Source organism: Malurus melanocephalus, unplaced genomic scaffold (genome assembly GCF_030028575.1).
Source record: "Malurus melanocephalus ecotype Western Australia unplaced genomic scaffold, MMel_1.1 scaffold_353, whole genome shotgun sequence".
Lineage (NCBI taxonomy): Eukaryota > Metazoa > Chordata > Aves > Passeriformes > Maluridae > Malurus > Malurus melanocephalus.
Window position 1 is genome coordinate 568,889 of NW_026623585.1, and position 21,456 is coordinate 590,344.

At 49.3% G+C, this 21,456-nt stretch overlaps 1 protein-coding gene across 1 annotated transcript; it reads right to left on the minus strand.

Annotated features, from left to right (window-relative positions):
- Positions 1 to 539: 539 nt before the first annotated feature.
- Positions 540 to 20,156, minus strand: SLC17A9 (solute carrier family 17 member 9). The gene is made up of 13 exons (XM_057378316.1): positions 20,012 to 20,156; positions 11,993 to 12,190; positions 10,970 to 11,109; positions 10,252 to 10,351; positions 9,183 to 9,313; positions 8,270 to 8,366; positions 7,267 to 7,363; positions 5,225 to 5,312; positions 4,893 to 4,927; positions 4,247 to 4,362; positions 3,753 to 3,808; positions 3,216 to 3,245; positions 540 to 3,109 (listed from the first exon to the last, which is right to left on the minus strand). The coding sequence occupies exons 1-13, from the start codon at positions 20,104 to 20,106 to the stop codon at positions 2,946 to 2,948; spliced, it is 1,347 nt and encodes a 448-aa protein (XP_057234299.1). The 5' UTR covers positions 20,107 to 20,156; the 3' UTR covers positions 540 to 2,945.
- Between the last annotated feature and the right edge of the window lie 1,300 nt (positions 20,157 to 21,456).

Consider the following 21,456-nt stretch of genomic DNA (forward strand, 5'->3'; position numbering starts at 1 on the left):
CCATCCACAGGCACCCGTGCCAGCTGTGCCAGATGTGCCAGGACCGGCTCGGCAGCTCTGCTCAGGAGCTGCCACATCCCAGATCTCACAGCTCCCTCTGTTGGCATCTGTTCGAACCGATCAGCGAGGATATTAAAAAAGTTGGCAATGTGGGGTTTTTTGTTTTTTTTTTAGCACGATCTCCATGCGGAAGGTGATCGTCTGTTGGGTGTAATTCACCTCCCCTAAGAATCACTTTGTTTGTGTCAGCACTTTTAAAAGGGATCTTGGGTCATGTCTCCTGCTGCTGCACTGACCGCAGCTCTGCTGAARGCAGCTTTTCAGTCATTTTCCCGAAATCAGGGAAAAGATGTAGCTGGATGAACTCCGATGTGCAAGTACACGTGAGGATGCTGTGAAAATCTGCCAGCCCAGATACTCTCCCAGCACGGCCTCCCCCAGGGAATTAATCACATCAAATATACTTCTCTGCCCCTCACTGATCACACAAATTAACACCTCTGCAGTCAGAGGAAAAACACAGTTTGCAAATAATTCGCTGCCTTTATTTTTATTTTTTTTTTAGGTCCTTCCATAACAAAAACTCGCAGACCGCAAGCTTTGGCTTAAACAAATAACAGTACAGAGATGCAAAATGGTTTCAGTACTTCACCAAGGAGGTTCGATGATAATGAAACCTAAGCCTCAAGTGKAGGTCAAATATTTAACTTATTAGCCAGTTCAGAAACAGCCCGCTGGAATGTTCGCTGGATCCACAGAGCAGGCACAGCCAAACACTTYCCTTTGAGGAGCAGTTCCAAATTTCCCAGCTGGCACATCCAAGGGGTTGCCAAACTGCCCCATTCAAATGTGAGTGATTTAAATTCATCAATTCCTCCACAAGAAATGCTGCAGCCACCAAAGAGAACCAGAATTGAATCCTCRTGCCCCTGACCTGCAACACTGAATGGAGTGTGGTGGACAGGGAAAATACTAAAAAAAAACCCACTAAACCTATGGTGTTTTTTTTTTTTTTTCTGGGTCATTAGAAAAAGGCCATGCAAGCAATCTGCTCAGGCTGGACAAAGCTGACAGAGATGGCTGCACAGCCTCGGGCCTCTYTGGCAAGCCTGGCTGTGTTTGTGTTTGCTGTTACTGGGTGTTCTTCCCAATTTAACCACTGATTTTAAGATCCCAGCAGCCTTCCCAGGTCCCAGCTCTGCAGCACCCGGGATACAGGGTCCTACCTATGGTACCAAACTGCCTTTTAGAGAAAAAAAAAAGAGCACAGAAGGAGAAAAAAAAATGCTTTCTTATCTCTCCATCCTCATCAGGCCACATTGATTCTTTATTCTCTTGGGAAGACATCAGGCAGTTGCATCCTTATCTCTAAATCTGCCCGGTAAGTGGCTCAGCTCAGCTCAGTGATCTCCATTAGTGTCTCTGCAATTAAAAGGCTGTCAGTGCTTTCACTACAAACCAGGCTATTCAGAAACTTAGCATGGCTCCAATAGGTCTTCCAAGAAGAAATTTGGCCAAAACAAAAGGTGAGAAAGAGGGTAATCGTTTTTTTGTTTTTTTTTAACCTGAACCTATAGCTTTCCTGCACTGCAGGGTCCTTGGGAAATCTGCTCCTCAGCCTGAATTTTCTGGTAAGGATTAGAGAAACCCAAGACATCCTTTCAGGCTTCAAGGAAGGGGTGGGAGAAGCAATGAATTGCTTTAATATGAAATTCTCGTTTCAAATTGATCCCACAAAACCAAACACTGGAGGCTGGTGGATGTTCCCCTTTGAGAAACAGGGTTGGATTTGGTGGGAGCACCACTCGAAACAAGCATGCAGCATCAGGCCTCAAGTACATAAAATATAGGATTTGGTGCTTAAATTTTAACCTATTTATAAATAACTTAAGACATTCAGGCTCAGAGGTGTCCACAGCCAAGTATTTCCCTCTGACACAGAGAACCACAGGGAGGTGGGTTCCCGGTGCAGAAATTTGATTTATGCTTAACATAAAAACAAAACCTGCCCATGCCAAGCTCTTTGGAAAGTCTCCCTCAGCCCTTTGAGAGCACGAGGAGGACACATCCAATCATGCAGAAAGCATTTGGGAGCTGTAGATCCACAGCACAGAGTGTGACTGGCTCTTCCCATGCATCCACAGCATCTGACAAAACAGCTCCAGGGAGATTCCTCTGCTGCTGCTGCACTGCAAGGTCAGCCCAGCTCAGCTCKGATCTCATGGTGGAGCTGCTCCACCTGGGCTCAGGGATGGGGTGAAGCCATCAGGGAGAGGAGGSAGAGCTCAAGTCTTTGAGCAAAGCCAGCTTGGCTCGGTGCCCTGAGCTCAGTGTCACCTCCAGGCTTGGTGACAGCAGCACTGACACAGCCCTGGACCCACGGCACACAAAAACCCCTGAAGGGAAGCCTGGGATTCACCTCACAGCCCTGCTAACCTGGATGGAGCTGCTGAGAGGATGAAGGACGAAGGCACACGCGGGGGTTGAGGTCAGAGGTCCTGTGGGGATGTCCCTTCCACACCTCAGAGGACACGGTGGCACAGCAGCYCCAGGACAGCAGAGCAAGGGGCTCCACTCCCCTCAGCAGGGCATGGAACCACAGCAGCCTTGGGCTACAGCCATGAGAGCTGCTTTGGCCACATGGGTGTGTGTCCACTGGACACAGACTGGGACAAACTGGTGCCACAGACCGTATCCTCACTGCAGATGTTGAGCTGGATGGCTCTGCAAGCCACCAGCTACGCCCTGAGCAAAAAAAATGAACTCTAAATTCCTTTTCTCCCATGGGTTCCATCCAGACCCATTATGTACTCGGTTTCAGCACTCTTTTTTTCCTGTTAAAACACCTAAAAACAAACCAAAAAAAAGAAGTTCTTTGGCACTTTGCAAGAACGACCCATAGATGTGACATTCTCCTGTCCTTCAGCTGCTYCCTGGGCTCATCCCTAGAGATCCACGTACACAGAGTCCGTGTCCACCCTCTGGGCCTCTCCAAACAGGAGGAATGTGCAGAGCCCAATGCTGTTCACAGCAGCCACCAGGTTGAAAACAGAATTCCAGGAGCCCGTGGTCTCAATCAGGCACCCAGCCAGGTACACACAGATCACACCTGCACCCAGAGGGAAGAGAAAAACATGCAAAAGCTCAGGGCTGGATGCTGCCCAATGTGGGGAGAGGCTCCCCAGGAAAGGAGGAGCTGCAGGGAGGTATTTTACCTAGGAGGGCTCCACCTGTATTGGCAACCCCTGGAAGGGAGAGAAAGAAACAGTGAAAAGAAATTGTGGAAACCCACAGGTACCAGTGGCTTTGTCATGGTTCCCACAAACTCCCTGTCTGCACATTGGGCAAAATGCCTTTCTGATCACAGAATCACAGCCTGGTTTGGGTGGGGATGGATTTAAAGCTCATCTCATTCCACCCCCCAGCCATGAGCAGAGACATCACACACCAGCCCTACTCCAAGGCCTGTCCAGCTTGACCCTGAACATTTCCATGGATGGGGCAGCCACAGCTTCTCTGGGCAGCTGCAGAGACCACTGGCACCCCCTGAGCCCATCCCTGGGTGTGCTGAGCTCCTGACTGATCTAAAAAAGGCACTTCGGTGCTGTTATCTGCCCCCAGCAGTGGCACAGAAGGAGCTGAGACTGCACACACMGAGCAGACACTCAAAGCTGCTCAAACCCTGATGCTGGTGACCATGTTCCCCTCACAATTGCCACCTGTCTAGCATAGAAACCCCACAGAATCCTTACCAAACAGCAAGCCAGCACACGAGGGGGCCAGGTCCTGCACGTTCACTGAAATGCCACTGGTGAGAAACAGAGCAGGGAAAATAAATGGCAGTTTGAATGGAACACGACTGCTTTCCATCATTTACACAATTTGCTTTGTCAGACACAAGGTCCTGGACAAGAAATGGCAGAAGAAAGAAGAAGCTGAGAGTGAAGCAAGTATCAGAAAGAAAACAATTCAACTCAAAGTGTTCAGAGGGACCAAAATGCAATTCCCCTCCTGCTCCATCTCCCTGACACCGGCTGCTCYGAGCCCTTCCCCATGGCAGAGGGGAAGGATCATTGCTGGATCWTTGCTGGATCATTTCCACAGGGCCCTGAACTCCCCCAGCCTCACAGGATCCCCAACACAACACTCAGACAAGTGCCAGTTCTTGCTCTCCGTCAGGATGGAGGCTCCTCCAAGAGCCCAAAGTGTCAGGAGAGCTCCTCTCTGTCCCCAGGGCTCTCCTCACCTGTGGTTAAAGGTCTGCAGTCCAACAGARGCCGAGGCAAACACAATTGCTTTGCAGAAACTGGAGGTCTGGCCCAGGCACAAAGCAAAAATGCTTGAGACGCCAGAGCCAATGACCTGGAAAAAAGGGAAAATTAAACACCACAGCACATTGTCTGTAAGGAAGAAAGCAGCTCCTGCCACGAACAAACTGTTCCATTTTCCAATGGCATGAGTTTGTGTGCACCAGGTGCTTCTGGCTTTTTTCTCCAGTGTCCTTGTGTGTCAGAGGTCTGTCCAGAGGGATGCAATGCTGTGGAGCAGAGGATACACTGTGTTCTCACCCAATAGCATTTCTATTTCTGTTCACCCCTGTATTGCCGCTTCCTCAGTATCTGAGGGGTCATTTGGAGTGACCARGGACAGGCTGTGAAAGAAAATCCCTTCAGAGCCCTCACTGTGCTCAGTGTCACCATTGTTCCATGTTCTGCTCCTCAGMCAGAGTTTCCCTCTGGATTTCCTCTCACACATYGATCACCAATCAATATGCAAAGCCWGAAAACCTTTCCTTTTTCCACCTTTAACCCCAACCCAGATTCACACAAAGTCTAGCCTGACACCTAATCAGAGTTTAGCATGCACCTCTCCCACAGCTTCAGCTCTCTTACCTGCATGAACTTACGAATGGTGATGGTTCTGTACCCTGAAAAAAAAAAAAAGGGACAGAGTTAAGCACAGCTCACCTCCTTCTCCAGCCAGGAAACTACAACATAAAGCAGATTTCAGATGTCCAGATTTCATCTCCAGGTGGATATGACAAATCAGATCAAAGGGAGTTCTAAACACGTGGATGGGATTTGTTCACTGGAGAATTTATTCAGCTTTTGTGTCAGAATCTCCCATTGTTTGTTTGCTGGGTCTTCTCCCTACCAACAAGCCACCTCCTCCAACCCAGRTCCTCTCCCCACATCACAGACGAGCTGAGGAAAAGAGCTCTCACCTTGGTTGATTAAATGATCAGACAGAAATCCACTGAACAAGCTTGCTGGAATWGCAACCAGCCAGGGGACTACATTAAACACCCAACCCTGAAAGGAAGCAAAAATCAAGAGATTGGTTACCTGAGCTGAGTTTGTTCACAAATATTTTGAGATAAAATAGAAATTTATGTAGAAAAGAGTATTAATAAGCACTCGGGACTTGTTGTAGCATCTCTGCCCCCTTTGCAGAGCCAACTCCAGCTGCACCCTGCCCTACTCTGAGCTCTGTAAGGGGCAGGTGAACACAGAGATGTAACATCTGCCAATTTGTTGTCTTTCCTTCTTCCCCAGCAATCCTGCATCCAGGAGGGGGGAGCAAAAGACTCTGTGAAAGAGGGACTAAGCATGGCAAAGTTTACTGCTCAGCAGATGATGTGTGGGGAGCCACGGAGCCCTGGGAAGCTCACTGTGGATTTCCTGTGGCTCACCAGCAAAGCTGCTGGCAAAATTTCCACCAGCTTCCAGCTCAGCAGCAGTGTTACTGTGTGAGGCTGAGGCAGCRTAGCTGGATTTTCTAATGGCAGGATTAGGTAACATTATGGGCAGCAACATCCCTCGGCCTATTTTCAATTAAGTGAGCTGCAGCTGTAATCACAGACGATTACTGGTCAGCTGGATTACAGCTGCTCAGGGGCACTCTGGTGCCCAGATCCCACAGGAGCTGCACTCAGAGTGGGCTGGATTTCACCCTCAGCTGCTTGAACCCACTCATCCATCCATGCATCCATCCCTCAGCTCAGAGCCATCATCCTGCAGAGGAATCTCCCCTTCCTGTCTGGTTTTGGGATGTRTGGGAGGGCTGAATGATCTTGGTTTTGAGTAATCCTGTTAATGCTGGAAATCACAGCATCTTTCCACRCTTTTGAAATTTGGGTCCTGGTCGTTTTTGACAATATTACCCCATGTGGTTTTTGGGGTAGCACCCATTTAACAGCAGCTGGGGCTGCTCAGCACATCAATCCCGATTTTTTCTCATCCCAACACCTTGAACCAAACCCTCCATCACCTTCAGGTGGCCACGGGCAGCTGCCCAGCTCACCTGCAGAAAGGATTTCAGCCAGCAGGTGACACAGGCTCCCCACATTAGGGATTCCCATCCATCCTTTAAAGCCAAGCAGCCTCAGAGCCCATTTCTAAACAGCCCAGAGCGATTATCAGCTGCAGGAGCACTATATAGAGCATCTTACATAAGGGCACYGTGATATAATGCCAAACAGATGGTAAATTACTGCTGCACAAGCACATTACTCGAGGTGCACAGATCTTGTCACAACAATATGTTTGCTGGTTTAACACATGATTTTAATATAAATATCAAGTATGCCATAAAGAGCTTTACATGTCTAATGTGAAAAGGCATTTGTAAGCAGCTCTGGAAATTGTAAAAGCCTAACAGAGTCATTGTGGAAAAGACTGTGAGTTTCTGAGAAACAGAGGAAAATACCAGATCTCAGACCAGATGAGTGTTGCCTGGTTTTCTGAAAAAAAGGGAATATCATATCATGAAGGGAGGGAAGCTTTTGTAGTTTTGAAATATGCACTATTAGTGGTAATTATCATTTTCATAAACAGGTCTGACTGTACAATGTCAGTCCAGTTAAAAACCATGGACAAAACCCAGAGAGAATGGTGGTTATTTGCAACAGCATAATGCCAYGAGCTTTGTGCCAGTTGAAAACCATTCTTTCCTCAGAAGAAAAGCAGCCTAAAACCCGATATAACCTGCTCTTCCCTACCTGGAGAGTGCCCCAGCTCTGCAACCCTTCAGCATCCCTAAAAAAGCAACCAGAAAGCAACTTCTGCAACCTGGAGAGATCCCAAAAATGTGTGCAGGGGTGCCTCAGCTCTTAACCCMGCAGRGAAACCTCCCACCCYCTCCTGCCTCTCCCCYTGCACTCAGAGAATCCCTCTGCCATCCTCTTCCTTCCTCTCCAACCCTTTTAGCAGGTACCCAGCACATCCTGCCCTGAACAGTGGTGCCTCTGCTCCAGAACCATCCTACCTTCGACTCGGGAAAAGTTTCCTTAAAGAAAGTTGGCAGCCAGGAGAGGAGAGTGAAGAASGTGCTGGCCGTGGAGAGCTGGGCAATAATGACAGCCCTGGAAACACACAGGAGAGAGAAAAAAATCAGCACTGACAGCTCACACAGGGTGGGAAATGGAGCACTCAAAAAACTCGGGATTTCAGTTCCCAACAGAAATCCCCCCGCAGCTGAGATTTTTATCACAGAGAACTACTCCTTTTGGCTTCCTGAGATTTTTGTCATGGACAGCTACTCCTTTTGGCTTCCTGAGGCTTTTTTTTTTATCACAGATAACCACTCCTCGTGGCTTCCTCCTTGCAGCTCGTTCCTTCTCTGCCCCATGGCACAGCCCCGGGGCCAGGMGAGGTTAATTGAAGCGCTAATTGTTCCACTGCATTTCCCACCGGTGCCTTCCAGCCCTGCAAGAGCCCTCCTGCTGCTTTGAGAGGCGTTGTTTAGGGTTTTCTAGGGATTTGTTATCAGCTCCATTGTTATTCAAGGCAGGAATGGGTTTGCTGCCCTGCAGCCCCATCATCCTCCTCCTCCTCCTCGCCTTAAAACAGCCCTTGGGAAGGCTTGGATGAGCTTTAATACCCACTGCAGCATCCCAAAGGAARGATGGCCATTAAAAGGATGTTTGCCAGCAATGAGAACACAGCCTGTGCCACCCAGTGCCCCTGAGCAGCACTTCTTAGAGCCCATTACAATCAGCATTTCTAACAAGACCCGTGGAAAATATCAGGACTCATCCATGGGGAACAGCCCGGGAAAGGGGAAAGTTTTGMCAGTAATTTGAGCCTGGCAGTCCTCTGGACAGAACATAAAATACCTTCGGCTTATCTTTTTAGTTCCTTATTTACACAGAAGGAATTAGAAAACTGGTTCTGTTTCCTGAATGTATAAATAAGTGGACAAAAATCACAGGCAGAAGAAATAAGCCCAGAGAGGAGAAGAAGATGCTCCCATGCATGCAGCTGCCTACCAGATCGGTGCCTTCCTGAACAGCTGCTTCCAGGGAACTTTGGTCTGCTTGGATATCGAGAGGCTTCTCGTTAAAWAATCTATGGGGATGATGAGTTCTGCAGGGAAGAAAACACCCAAAGGAAAGCTCTGGTCAGTGTGCAGCTGGGACACTTCTGTACAGCCCTGGAACACTGTTGTACAGCCACTTTTAATCTCCTTCTAACCCTCGGTGGTTTTGGCTCTACCAGCATGGAATGCTCATGAAAATCCCTTATTATACCGACCAAAATTTTTCCATACCTCTCCTCATCCAGCCACGTTCACCCACATTATATCTCTTCTACAATTAACCAGAAGTCCCTTTGCAGGGACCAGGTTTGGATTCTGTGCAGCACCAGGCACACWCACAGTTCCCAGTGAGCTGGGCTCYCACACACCACAYTCGCCCTAATAATGCTRTAGCCAGGTGCAWTGCTTTGTCCATATGTGGAATTACTATTACAGTTATTTGGGAAGAGATATTGTGGATTAACTGGTTTTTAAAGGCTCTATGTGTAGATGCTCTTAGTTTGGAGTAAGTATCTTGTCCTGCTTTAGCTTAATCCACTTTGAAGATCATGCTCTGTTTTGTGTTTTCACTGGTGCTTAAAGAGTACTGAGGAGCCAGATCAGGCTSTCAGCAATAATATAATCCAGTGTGGGACTTGAAATAGGAAATCACTGCAAGAGCTCAAATCCTCRTTTTTGGGTTGGGGATCTTGTATGAGACACAGTTTGTATTTATTATATAGGACATCTGAACAAAAGGCCTTTGTGTAAAACCAGGCGTGATCCTGGAAACACACACTATTTCCAGAAAATATTGGAGAGAAATCCCTTCRTTCCCAGACCCTCAGGAGCACTGTGAGCCCCAAGGATTCAGCTGGACTCACCTTTCTCACTCAGGAGGTATTTGCAGGTGCAATAAACCCAGAGCAAAGTGAGCAAACCGGAGAAGTAGAAAACACTTTCCCAGCCGTACCAGTCCAGGAGGAGAGACCCTGCACCACCGATCACCAGCGTTCTGCAAGAGAAACCCTTGGATTTACTGRCCTGGCTGAAGAGYTTGGAGTGCACATCCWTGGGAGWCTCCCTGGGGTCAACACTGCTGTCACKGAACYACAGAATMCTAAAATAGTTTGGGTTGGAAGGGAYYTTAAAGCTCATCTCATTCCACCCCCAGCCATGGACAGGGACACCTTCCACTGTCTCAGAGTGCTCCAAGCYCTGTCCTGGCCTTTGACACCCCCAGGGATGRGGAAACCACAGCTTCTCTGGACACCCTGTGCCAGGGCCTSAGCACCCTCACAGGGGAGAATTTCTCAGTTACTGCAACTGTGTGGGTGCTGCCACCAATCCCASCATGGCTCTGCAATCTGTCCTGCTCCCTGAGAGGCATCTCAGGCCAGATCCTCTCTGGCAGGAAAAATCCCAAAGGGACCTCATCCTTACTGAAACATGGTAATCAAGGAAAGAAAAGGATGTTGTTGGTGTGCAGTATGCCAGAGAATGTGTGAAACAGCAAAAGAAATGAGCACACTGAAAAACTAAGTGATTCAACAGAGTAATATTCCTATTTGGCTTTTACTTAACCCTTCCAATTAGAAAGGAAATTCTGATGGAGATTAGTAGAGTTGGAGAAGTTTTATTCTTCCCATCAGAGAGGAGAGGTGACCAGTGTCAGCCTGACCCTCACTCCTCCATTGAACAGAGCTGTTTCCCATAGTAATTAAATGTTGCAAACAGTCTTCAAAGTCTGGTTTGAAAAGAAAGAGAAAACAATACATAAATCCTTGACAGGCACGACAGCAACTGCCTGAGGCTTCCTCAGCTGCAGCCCTGGAGGACCCGTGAAATCCACATGTACTTTGGGCTGTGAGTTTTGCCTCCAACTATTTAATGGCATTTCATCACACAGCATGTCCAGAGAGTGCCACTCGCTGCTCAGAGGTTTGAGCTCACCCAAACTGTGATCCTGTCCCCACCGTGCTGTAGGTGAAGGCTCGCTCGCTCTCCCGGACCCTCTGSGACAGCAGGCTGGCCAGGGATGGGAAATAAACCCCTGAGAGAAACAGGGAGCAGTCAGGCAAACCAAAAACAAATTTTAAATATCCAGCATCAGCTAAGCACTGAGATAAAGCAGTAAAACCTTTGGTGAATTCAAAACAGGGATGTAAAATAAACCAAGTGGATCCATTGCCATCAGAGGTTTGTTTGTGCCTTCTCTGTAATCCCATTTTATCATCACCACTGCTACCACAAATYCATCAGTGCCAATGCACTTCCCAGWGCTGCAGTTTGGCAYRAGGGAAGGAAAATCACACCAAATTACCCACAAGYTTTGGCAAGGGCCAATTTTCTCCGAGTGCTTCAAAGGGGTTTTAAAATGCGGAATATCAAACGGGACCAGGGATGATTTCCAAAGCCAGCAGCCTCTGTCTGGCAGAGAGATCTCTACAGGGGAATGACTTGTCAGTGACTCTCTCTAGAAATGTCACTGTCTTTTTTCCTGTGGAAGTTCTGGATGTGGAGGCAGTTTTGAGGCAGAGAATTGCTCAGACACYCAGGGGAAGGGCTGCAAACCACGGGACTTGAATCTGAATGTGCTTCATGTGAGCCCCTGTGCAAGGAAGGCCCTGAACAGACAGACACACGGATACACTCAACATTGGGCTCTCACCTTGCAGCAGCCCCATGAGGAACCTGGAGGAGGTCATAAAAACCAGATGGGCTGAAGTGATGTGGGTGAGCAGCGGGGTGAGGACTGTGAGGAGCCCCCAGGCTGATGCTGAAAGGAGGAGGACTTTCTCACCTCCTATTCTGGAAGACAGAAAACACAGTTATGGAAGACAGGAGGGCAAAAGGGCAAAGTCCTCCAGTCAGGACTCAAGTGCCCTTTCCAGTTTAGCCTGTTTTTGAGAGCAACCTTTCAGTCAAACCTGTTCTTCTCTTGGCCCTTGGGGAGCAGCTCTGACCTCCTCCTTTCCCACCTCCTGCCAGCACTGCCCATCCCACCCCAGTGATCTCAGAGACCCCACAGCACTGAGCTACTCAACCCTCTGATGGTGATGGAGTGGAAGCCCAACTGCTGCTTTTCTAAACCACTGATGGTGTTTTCCATTTGCTCTTTGCATCAGCTCTGCCTTTTACCATTCAGGTTTTTCTGAATGTTTTCTTGCTATTAACAACCGTAATTAAACAGCACAGTGCACTGCACGGATAATGCACCCCTTCCAGGCATGTGCTCSTCACTAAAGATTTCATGGGAAAGCCCTCTCTCTAAGAATAGATTGGCTGGGGAAAGGGACTCAAGCAGGTAATGATTCAGGTTTTCCCTTGCAGCCAGCTGGGGAAATTGTTTAGTTTTTAATGCATATGATACGACGGAGACACTTGGTTTACCTAAACATGATAGAACAGTGTATGGGGACTTGCTTGAGAAAACACTGCAAGAGAATATAGGGCAGAAAGACTGGAAGTGCTGAACWGAAAACAAAGATCATCTGTGGAGAGCAAATTAAAATAGCTAGAAACACTTCCAGGGRTGAGACATCCACAGCTTCTATCTGGGCAGTCTAAACCACCCACATCCCTCCTCAAATCAGAGTTTCTCCCCATGGACACCTTCACCCTCCACCTCACCACTGTGAAACGTGGCACTGCTAAGGCTGGGGCTGAGGGGTCAAAGAATGATTTCCATTACTGGTCACTGATGTGTCCTCCAATAATCTGTGTCAAGCAGTAGCCCCAGAAGAAGCTGCTGAGCACGATGCCGGACTGCTTCTTGTCCCAGTGGAAGTGGGAGCTGAGGGCGACGGCGCAGATGGGCACGGTGACACGGGCACAGTAGAGCAGRCACGTCCCCAGCAGCAGCATCACTGTCCACACACGGGACTCGGGCCTGCAGGATGGAGAGGAGAGTGGCAAAAGGGTGAGTGTGTGCACAGTTTGGGGGTCAGGATGGTTTGTTTTGCAAGCAGAGTCTGCCTCGATGAAATGAAGGTCAGCACAACCCCTGGGGCACAGCGGCTCTGACACAGAGGGAATCCCACCTGCTGGCTTTCAGGAGTGRTGCCAACTTCATCCCAAACACTGTTTGACCCAGCAGCAGGTCTGTCCACAGGCTGCAAGGTGGAACAGGCTGCTTGGACAGCTGTGCATGGAGGGAAAGGTGGGGACTAACCTGGTTTTTCCCCCCCATCAAACAAAAAACTGTTCTTTGAAAGATAAGGATAACAAAAGAAATGTCAGGGCATGAGGTTGGGAGCAAGAGACACACCTCTTGATAGTAAATACTAGTCATTTGGCATTCCTACCCACTCCCCAGGACTACTGGTATGTGTGTTACCCTTCCTAAACAGCAGGGATATGCAAAAATTCTGTAGAGACAAGACATGATGGGGCTGAAGAGCTCAGAGGGAAGAGCAAAATAATTCAGCCTGGCCAAATAAGAAACTTTAAATAGTAAGAGTCATTATATGTTAACAGAATATGTATTTTTGGTGCATGAATTCTCAGCCTCAAGAAAAGGGCTGGAAGCAAGTGGGAAGCAATTTTCTCCTTTCTCAGTCAATGATGTGCTTCTGGAGCAAAGAAATACAAACATATTTTGCTGCAAATATCAGGCCCAGGTGCAGGTAAACCCCTCTGCCTTCCCTCAGCCACACCACTCTGGGTCTCCCCTTTGTCAGAGAATTACAGAGTTAAAGCTTAGTAAGAACACCCACTGTTGGTACTGTTTGTATTTGATTATTCCTATGCCCAGAGGCCAGAGCACAAAGCACTGAACAAACAGACTCGCTGTGCCCCACAGGTGACTGAGGAATTCACTGTACCAGGGCAGTAACCTTTGGGCTTTCCACCCTGCTAAACACACCCACTCTCCATGTGGGAAACAGCCCGGGTCACCTTTTACACCCAACAGAGCGTTTATTTCCCTGCACTGGAATTATGATAAATGTGGGTTAATCCCACACAGCACAAACCCATTTATAAAGGTGAAAACGGGCTGTCCCAGGGGCCAGGTGAAGGAACAATGAAAAGCAGAACTAGGCAGGCAGGTGAACCTGCTGGAGGTGGATTTATTGCTGTTTCCTGATGAGGCAGATAAGCAGCTCAGTGCTAACCTCTGGCAGGAGGAACTGGAAGTGTTTCAGTTCGTGTTTAGAAGGTTGGAACTGTTGTTACTGTGCACACGCTCGAGTGCACAAAATAACACAGAACCTGGCAAACCTCACGTATTTGCTGGAGGAATGAGTAACCAGGGGTTCACCTGCCTCAGTCATTTGAAATGACTGGGAAATGCTCTGAGAGTCCCTTCTGGGCTTACCCTGAGAGAAAGATACCTTCAATCTTATCTCCAGCTGCTGCAAAATCAAAGGTGGGTTGGTTTTTAGTCACCAGTTCCAGGAACGGCGGTTCCCACTGACCCCAGTTTGTTACAGAAAAACACAGGGAAACCAAAGGCTTCTGGACAATATGGACAGGAGTTTTTGGGGATAAATCCCCCASTAAAGGCAGAGGGCAGGTGGGGGATCACCAGCCATGGAAAACCTTCCAGAGAGCCCTTCCAGGGACRATTCCTGCCTGCCCTGCCCAAATGGGCTGCTGCCAATCCAGGGCCATAATCTCTCCTGTTATCTGCAGCAGCACAGCACGATAAATTTGAGCTACTGAACCTGCCACAATCAAGGTGACAGAGTAAAGCACAGCAGCCTGTTAACGTGTGGAGGTATTTTCTATTATTTAGCCACCAAGGTAATTTCCTCAATTGTGCTTTTCCCCTGCAGCAAAYGGAGACCTTTATGAGCTTTCACTGGAGTGGGGCCAAGCTCTGCCTCTCCAGTCATTCTGGTGCATTCAGAACCCCGCAGTTACCCTGATAAGCACAGGAACATTTTAATGGGATACCCCATCAACAGTTCTTTCTTTTTTCCTAAACCCTGTATGGCCCTGCAAGGTGTAAAATGGAGAGAAGACCTGAGCATCTCAAGGAGTCTTTACTCCATTTCTCTCAAGAAATTTCCTCTCCAGCTGATGTTCTGACAAAACTCCATGGATATATTTTTCTCTTGACTTTTACTTTTTCTTTCCAAAGCACTAAATAAGTCTCTGGGTATATGAAACACTCTCCATGTTCTCTTTGACTTCTCCTTCAGTCTATATACTCTTCCCACAGGTTTAATAGCATCAGTAGGGATTGTGCTCACAAATGGAGAACACAACGATGGCTTCAGACTGCCTCTTCCTCCGTGGGCACATCCAGCAAGGAAAATCCTCGCAAAGAATATGAGTGTCAAATGTAATCAGTGGCTGCTCACACCCACCTGGAAGCATGGCAGGAATTACTTCCCTGCAAGGACAATGATGTGCTTGCATCACAGGAAAGAGCTTTGTAAATGCATTTTCTCCTAATTATAGTTATCACAGAGGCTGCTGATGACTCAACKTTCTGCTCAGTGCAAAACAACAACAGCAGAGGTTACACAGGAGGAACCCGGCCTGGCACAAAGGCAGGAGTTAAAACCCTCCTTCCAAAACTAAGGAATAATGGCAAACCAAACATAAGTTTTTGTGGGTGACATCAGCCATCCGAGAAGTTCCACTTCACCAGCATTAACAAATTAAATCTAATGATGAGGGAGGGAGAGGGAAGCTGTGCTACAGATAACCAGTCTAAGCCAGAGCACAGGAAATCACAGCTGCTGCTGTCACTGGTGCCACCACGCCTGATTCACCAGCCACAYCAGGCATCTCCCACTGAGCATCCCTGTGCCAACCCTGGCTACCTGTGACAGCCACTTCTGAGAGAGGGGCAGGTGAATCCCTGGAACTTGTCTGGAGCCACCTCATTGATTAAATTTGTTGCTGTGTGATGGTGGTGGCTCCTCAGTGCCCAGCCCGTGCCCTTCTCCTCAGCAGACACAGGTTCTGCAGGTGCATCCCCTCCTGCCTCACTCAGACTCTCTTCACTGAGCACAGCAGCCATGCAGCCAGAAACACCTCCTGTTTCACAAACCCTCAGCCACCACCCAGACTATAATYAGCTCTAATGACACTTCCTGGGTGGCTTTTTGAGCAGCCCTGTCTGATGTCCTTTGCTTCTCCTCCTCCAAACTCAGCCTTGGGCACTGGGTGGAAATGGCTTCGCTTTGCAGCATCCACTGATTTCCCTGAGACCCAGCTCCCACCAACCAAATGGATCCCCCATTCAGGGCACAGTGGTTAGGATGGATTTTCAAGGATGCCTGAGATCCCCAAAGGAGCAAAACYAAGCTGAGCAGTCTGGCAGTGGAAGCAGAGCCAACACAGGGTATCTTTATTTGCAGTGTGTTTTCCTGCTGGAGGAATTTCTCCAGTAGATGCCACAGAGCAAATATTTATTCAGTTTTATTTCTCTTGACTCGCTTCCCTCCTTTCCCCCAGCCTGCAGGGCTTTGGCAGACACTGCAGGTCACTGTTGAGATGGGCTCTCTGCAGCTCAGGCTGTCAATTAGACCCCAGTTTAGCCCCCTCCAAGGCAAGAGTGCAGCGCCAGGTATTTTCAGGGGGTAAGAGAGCTGAGACTAKGAACAGCCTGTCCCAGCAACAGCTCTTGGCCAGAAGCCATCTGCAAGATCTGTGGGTGTTTTCCATAACTGGAAGGAGAATTGGGAGCTGCAGATCTGCACAGGATGGGCACAGGTACCAGCACAACGCCCACCTCGCGGGGAGGGCACCTCTACCTCAGTTCCCCTCTCTAAAAAGAGATTARAAACAGCTCTGTGGGAGATGCACAGCAAGGAGTCACCCCTCCTGCCCTCAGCCATCAGCAGTGGCCACTGCCCAGACCCTGCAAGAGCCCCGGGGTGGGGTGGGGATGAGCCCCAGGGTGGGATGGGGATGAGCCCCAGGGTGGAGTGGGGATGAGCCCCAGGGTGGGGTGGGGATGAGCCCCACGGTGGGATGGGGATGAGCCCCAGGGTGGGACGGGGATAGGCCCCAGGGTGGGATGGGGATGAGCCCCAGGGTGGGATGGGGATGAGCCCCATGGCAGTACCGAGCCCCCAGCCATGGCAGCAGCTCCAAACACAGGACACCCAGCAGCCCAAGGCCACCTCACAGGGGAATGTCCCCAGCATGGGCAGCTGTGGTGTCCCTGTGCCTGGTCATCTGTCACCTTTGGAGGGAACACTTCCCTCCTCATCACCATTCCCAGCCCTATGGAATCATCCCCCTTCAAGACCACTCTTTTCCATCTTACCTGCCTATAATTTTAATTTACAATCACCTCCACCACAGCCAGGACTGACTGATGTGGCACCAGCACAGCAGCCGTGCAGACACCCCTGTGCCAGGAGATAATACCCAGGTTGTTATTTTTAACCCGGTTTGACAGCCCTTTCACTTCTCACTCTTAGATTTTTCTCAACAATTTCTCCTTCAAAATCTAACATCTTTGTCACAAGAGAGGCTTGGAGTATTTCCCCCCTTTCTCCCCCCCACCCAAATTGATTTTGTCATGCTGCAGACCAGCTCCAAGCTAATGATTTGTCACTGTCAAAAGTAGCTTTGGGGTTTAGAAGAGGGCTGTTGGGTTTTTTGTTTGTTTTTTTTTTTCCCAATCCAGCTAACAGCCAACAAGAGCAGCACAGAGGACACAGGGCTTTTTTTTCCTGGGAAAGCTGTTGGCTTCCTGTTCGCCTCCTGTGCTCAAGCTCCCTCCACAGAGCTGCAGATGGCAACAAAGTGGTGTTCAGCAAGCAAGCTCTGAGTTTATTCCCTCTCTYCATTTCTTGCTTTGGGCAAAAGCAAAGATGAAATTAGATTTCAGCAGCTCATATGAGCTGGAAGTAGTTGTTGAGCCCAGGTGGAGGTGGTGAGAAAACATAATAATAAAGCAGAGGCGTGCTTTGCACACTGATCTGAGGGCATACATGGATCAGCCAGGAATAAAATGTGTGCCCTGCCTGCATTTTCCACGTGAAAAAAGTTCTCAGCAAGGCCACGACTAAAAACAGGAAGAGGAACTTGTAAAACAAAAATCCCAACCACCAAAAACCTCCCAACCAACTAAAGCTGCAACATCATGTTGACAAAAGATGAGGGCACAGAACTCAGAAAAAACAACTGAGTGTTGTCTCTGGGCAAAGATCAGGTGACTGGAGAGCAGCCTGTGGCTGGTGCTTGGACTCCTTTTATCTCTGGAGCTTAAAGGAGCTGCCACAATCACCCTCATTCTTCAGGCACAGCCAAAGGCTGGGAGATGCTGAGTGGTTTCAGGAGTAATYTGCTTCCCAGGACACAGATTTTTTCCTGCTGCACTTCTCTCCTGGAGGCGCCATCGGAAATGTGAGCCCCACATCCACTGCTGGATCTGCTGGTGGCTTTGTGTGTAACCTTCAGCAGSTGATTTCTCTTGTCACTGCTTTGATCTTCCCTCAGAGATGCTTAAACACATCCACTGCCCAAGTGGTCCTGCTTTGGCGTGTTAGGATCGACATTAAGAAACACTCTCAAACTGTCCAGATGTGCTCCATAAGCAGAAGAGCTTTTCCAAGCCTCAAACAGAAATCCCCAAGTGCTCTTCTTGGAAGAGGAAGAGATGTGTGATAATGAAGCCACTGGAAACCTGCAGAAAAGTTTGGGAAAGGCAGGCAGGAGAAGACACAAGGCAAGAACAGTGGAAGAGGAAGGAAAAGCCAGTTGAGAAAAGGGAGGACAAAAGAAGACGCAGCATGAACAAAGATGGAAAAATAAACCTGCCAAGATAACCTTTTATCTCTCCTTGCACTGACAGATCTTGGAAGGCTGCCTGGCATGTCTTTTGTTGGAGCATAAAAGGAGAACCCGTGTCATTCCCCCACCTGATAACACCTTGACACCATGGCAGTAACTCACTACTTAGAGACTATTAAAGTTATTTATTTGCATATACTGGTTATAAACCGTCCAGCAAATTAAATTCAAACCACCCAATGAGGTATTTTACACAACTGGACCAATCTGCTCTCCTGATCTTGTGGATCACTCCCCCTTTCTGCTCCCCCTTTCTCACCTGCCCAGTTGTTCAATTTAGCCCATAAAACCTCCATAAAACGTCCCCGTGTCTACACTAAACAACGGGTAAATGATCTCAGCTCCTGYGAATTACAGCAATATAGATAATGATCTGATGGGCCTTGGGGTTATCCTGCTGTTCCTTCCCATTAACAGGATTCTCTCAATTATTAGCAGCACTTAACATGGTCAGAATCACTCAAAATGTCTGTCTTAATCAACAGACAGATCACAATCCTTTTTGTTTTGGAAAGTTTTATCTGTAGTTTGCATTTTTCGAACAGATTTGGGAAACAGGAGGGCTTGTTCTGGTCACATGTTTTTGGTTTTTTTTTTCCTTAGGGGAAAAATATAAATGTAAGTTTTGCTTCATGAAAATCTGGTGTGGGGTCCTACTGCTCCCACTTCAGAAAGACTTAGGAAAAGTCAGCAAGAGGAAGACAGAGAGAAGGAATTTTCCTAAGTGCTTTAAGGGGAAAGAATCTGAAAAAAATGTTAAGTGTCTCTGTGTCAAAGGTCTTCTTTGAGACCCACCCCTGTACTCTTAAGGTGAGTGTGGATTCGAGGAGCCTTCCCAATCTCTGACTGCAGGAAAAACCACTCCGGGGACGGCGGTTTAAAGCTGACAATCAGCCCGCTGCCACAGCAGAAATGATGATAACCAACTTATCCAGCAGCTGCTGGAGGGGCAGTGCCATCCCTTGGCCTCGTGTTCCTGTGCAGTGCACGAGTGTCACCTGTCCTGTGGCTGTCCCGCTGCTCTCTGCCAGGATGAGCTCCACGGTGACACCSCAAGGCGAGGGGCAGAGGGGAGAGCCAGGGCTGGCCACCGACAGCAGTCAGCTGAAAGCGAGCCACATTTCTAAAGCACAGGGAGGCCAGGAGCTTCCAGTTTGAAAACATCTCTGACCATGCCTTGCAGCTGCCCCACTGGTACTTGGGAATCATTGTATCACCCCACCTCAGACGGGAGAAGCGGCCAATTTTGAGGTCTTGTGCTGGATGACTTTCCCAGAGCAGCACCGCCCCAGGTAACCCTGCCTYTGCCTGTGGCCCTGCTGTTAAAAGTGGTCATTTGGGGTTTAACTGGATTTTAAGTATTTTAATGACTTCACATCATGAGCAGTTCAGGCTGTCTAGCTGCTGCCCAGCTCCTATTCCAGACTTTATCTTAATGAATGACTATCGATAGTACAAACATTCCCGCTGGAACACTTCGATAAGAACCTCATAACGGTTTTGTGTTTAATTCACGGATTGCAGGCCAGAAATAAGCTCAATAGATTTTTTTTGGGTTTTTTTTTTTTTTTTTTCTCCCCTGTTTTTCACAGTATTTCCCTATCTTCCCCCTCGCTTCTACCGTCTCTGCCGGGGTCCGGAGGGGTGTGACAGCGGGAGCCGCCGGGGGCGGTGGGACCGTGTCCCTCCCGGAGGGCAGCGCTGAGCCAGGGACAGGAGGGTCTCATCCCGACGGGGAGCACAAGGAAAAGAGCGCTCCGGGCCGCCCGACCCCCTCCATCCCGGAGCCGCATCTTTCCCGGGGGCTGCGGGAGGCGGGGGCGGCGGGGACCGAGGATGCGGTGGGTACCGGRGCCGGGGGGATGCGGGGAGTCCCGGGAGAGCGCCGCAAGCAGGGGAGCGGCTATCCCGGCAGCGGCCATCCCGGCAGCGGGTCCAGCCTTACCTGGACCAGAAGGGCTCGGCGCCGCCATCCCGCCTCATGCCGTCGCGGGGGCCGCTGCCCAGGGGCACATTCCTGCCGCCGCCCCCCGCGGCCATGCGGGCAGCGCCTTCCGCCTCCCCGGCTCACATCGCGGCGGCCGCCGGCTCCCTCCCTCCCTCCCTCCCTCCCTTCCTCCCCCGTCGGGCCGCGGCCACGTGTCAGCGCCTCCCGCCGCCCCCGCCCGCCGTGCCGGGAAGTCCCGCCCGGCCCGGTGCCGGTGCTGCTCTCTGTCCCCGGGCGGTCTCGAACCCGCGGAGCCGGAGGGGTCGGGCCGGGGCAGGTGGTGGTCAGTGGCGGCGGCGTTCACCCCCTCCAGCAGCCACGGACCGGGCGGTTCTGCTCGTCCCTTCTCGTCCGGTTATTGCTGACTCCCCCATCGGCGACAGGAGAGCAAGGAAAAGGGCTGACCAGGGTCTCTCCTCCCGCTACCGTATCTGAGAAGGGAATCGCTCCCTGCTCCCGCAGCTCTCACAGGTTTGCCGGCAGAAAAGTCTCTGCCTCTGCTTTTTAAGGATTAGAAGGCAGTATGACATTCCCCTCCAAAAAAGAACCAAGTAGGGATAAGTATTGTTACAACTTAAGTCTGTTGGATAGAGGCGCTGCCTTGCTGTGAATATCTGAAAGAGATCATCAAACTCCTTTATGGAAATAAATAATTAAAAYGATGGTTATCTCAGCCCACACATTTRAAGAACATGAACGAGCAGGCGGAGRAGCTTTGTTAAGGTATTGTTCAGGTGATGCTGTGGCCGATTGCAGGCTGGAAGTGAATGGCAAAACTTCAGGTCGGCAGAGGATGGAAGAGCTCCTCCAAAGCCTGAGCAAGGTCGTACATGGCCCCTGGGAAAGGTATCAGAGCTGCTGGACTGCACCAAAACGCGCAGGTGCAGAGCAGACACCTCCTGTCTTCTACTCTGCAGCCAGAAACCTCTAAATCCTTGGTGGAATTAAGTCTTTAGCAAACTAGTATTTAGGTTACTCAAACATCCTTCTCCCAACATGAATCCCTTGGCAGCTCCCTGATGAACAGTTTGCCACATACATCAGAAGGGATAACATTATTGAGCCAACCTTTGGGAGTGAAATAGGAAAAAGATTCCTCACACACCAAAGTCAGCTCCAGGAAAAGGAGGTTGCTGAAAAAGCAGAAATCATGAAGTCATACTTTATCCTTTGCTTTGGTATTTTTTCCTCAGAAAAAAATGAGATCTTCCCCAAAAGGCCTGTGGCACAGTCAGGCACAGTCACACAGACCTGCTGCCTACAGAGAAAACAAATACAACGAGCTTTGCTGCAAGCAGAAACCGAGGGGAACCTCGTGTAGTAACCACGTGTTAGCTTTTCATTTACTTGGAGGCTTTCCTCCCTTTATTTGGGCAGGAAATTAAACTGTAAAGTATTTTTAT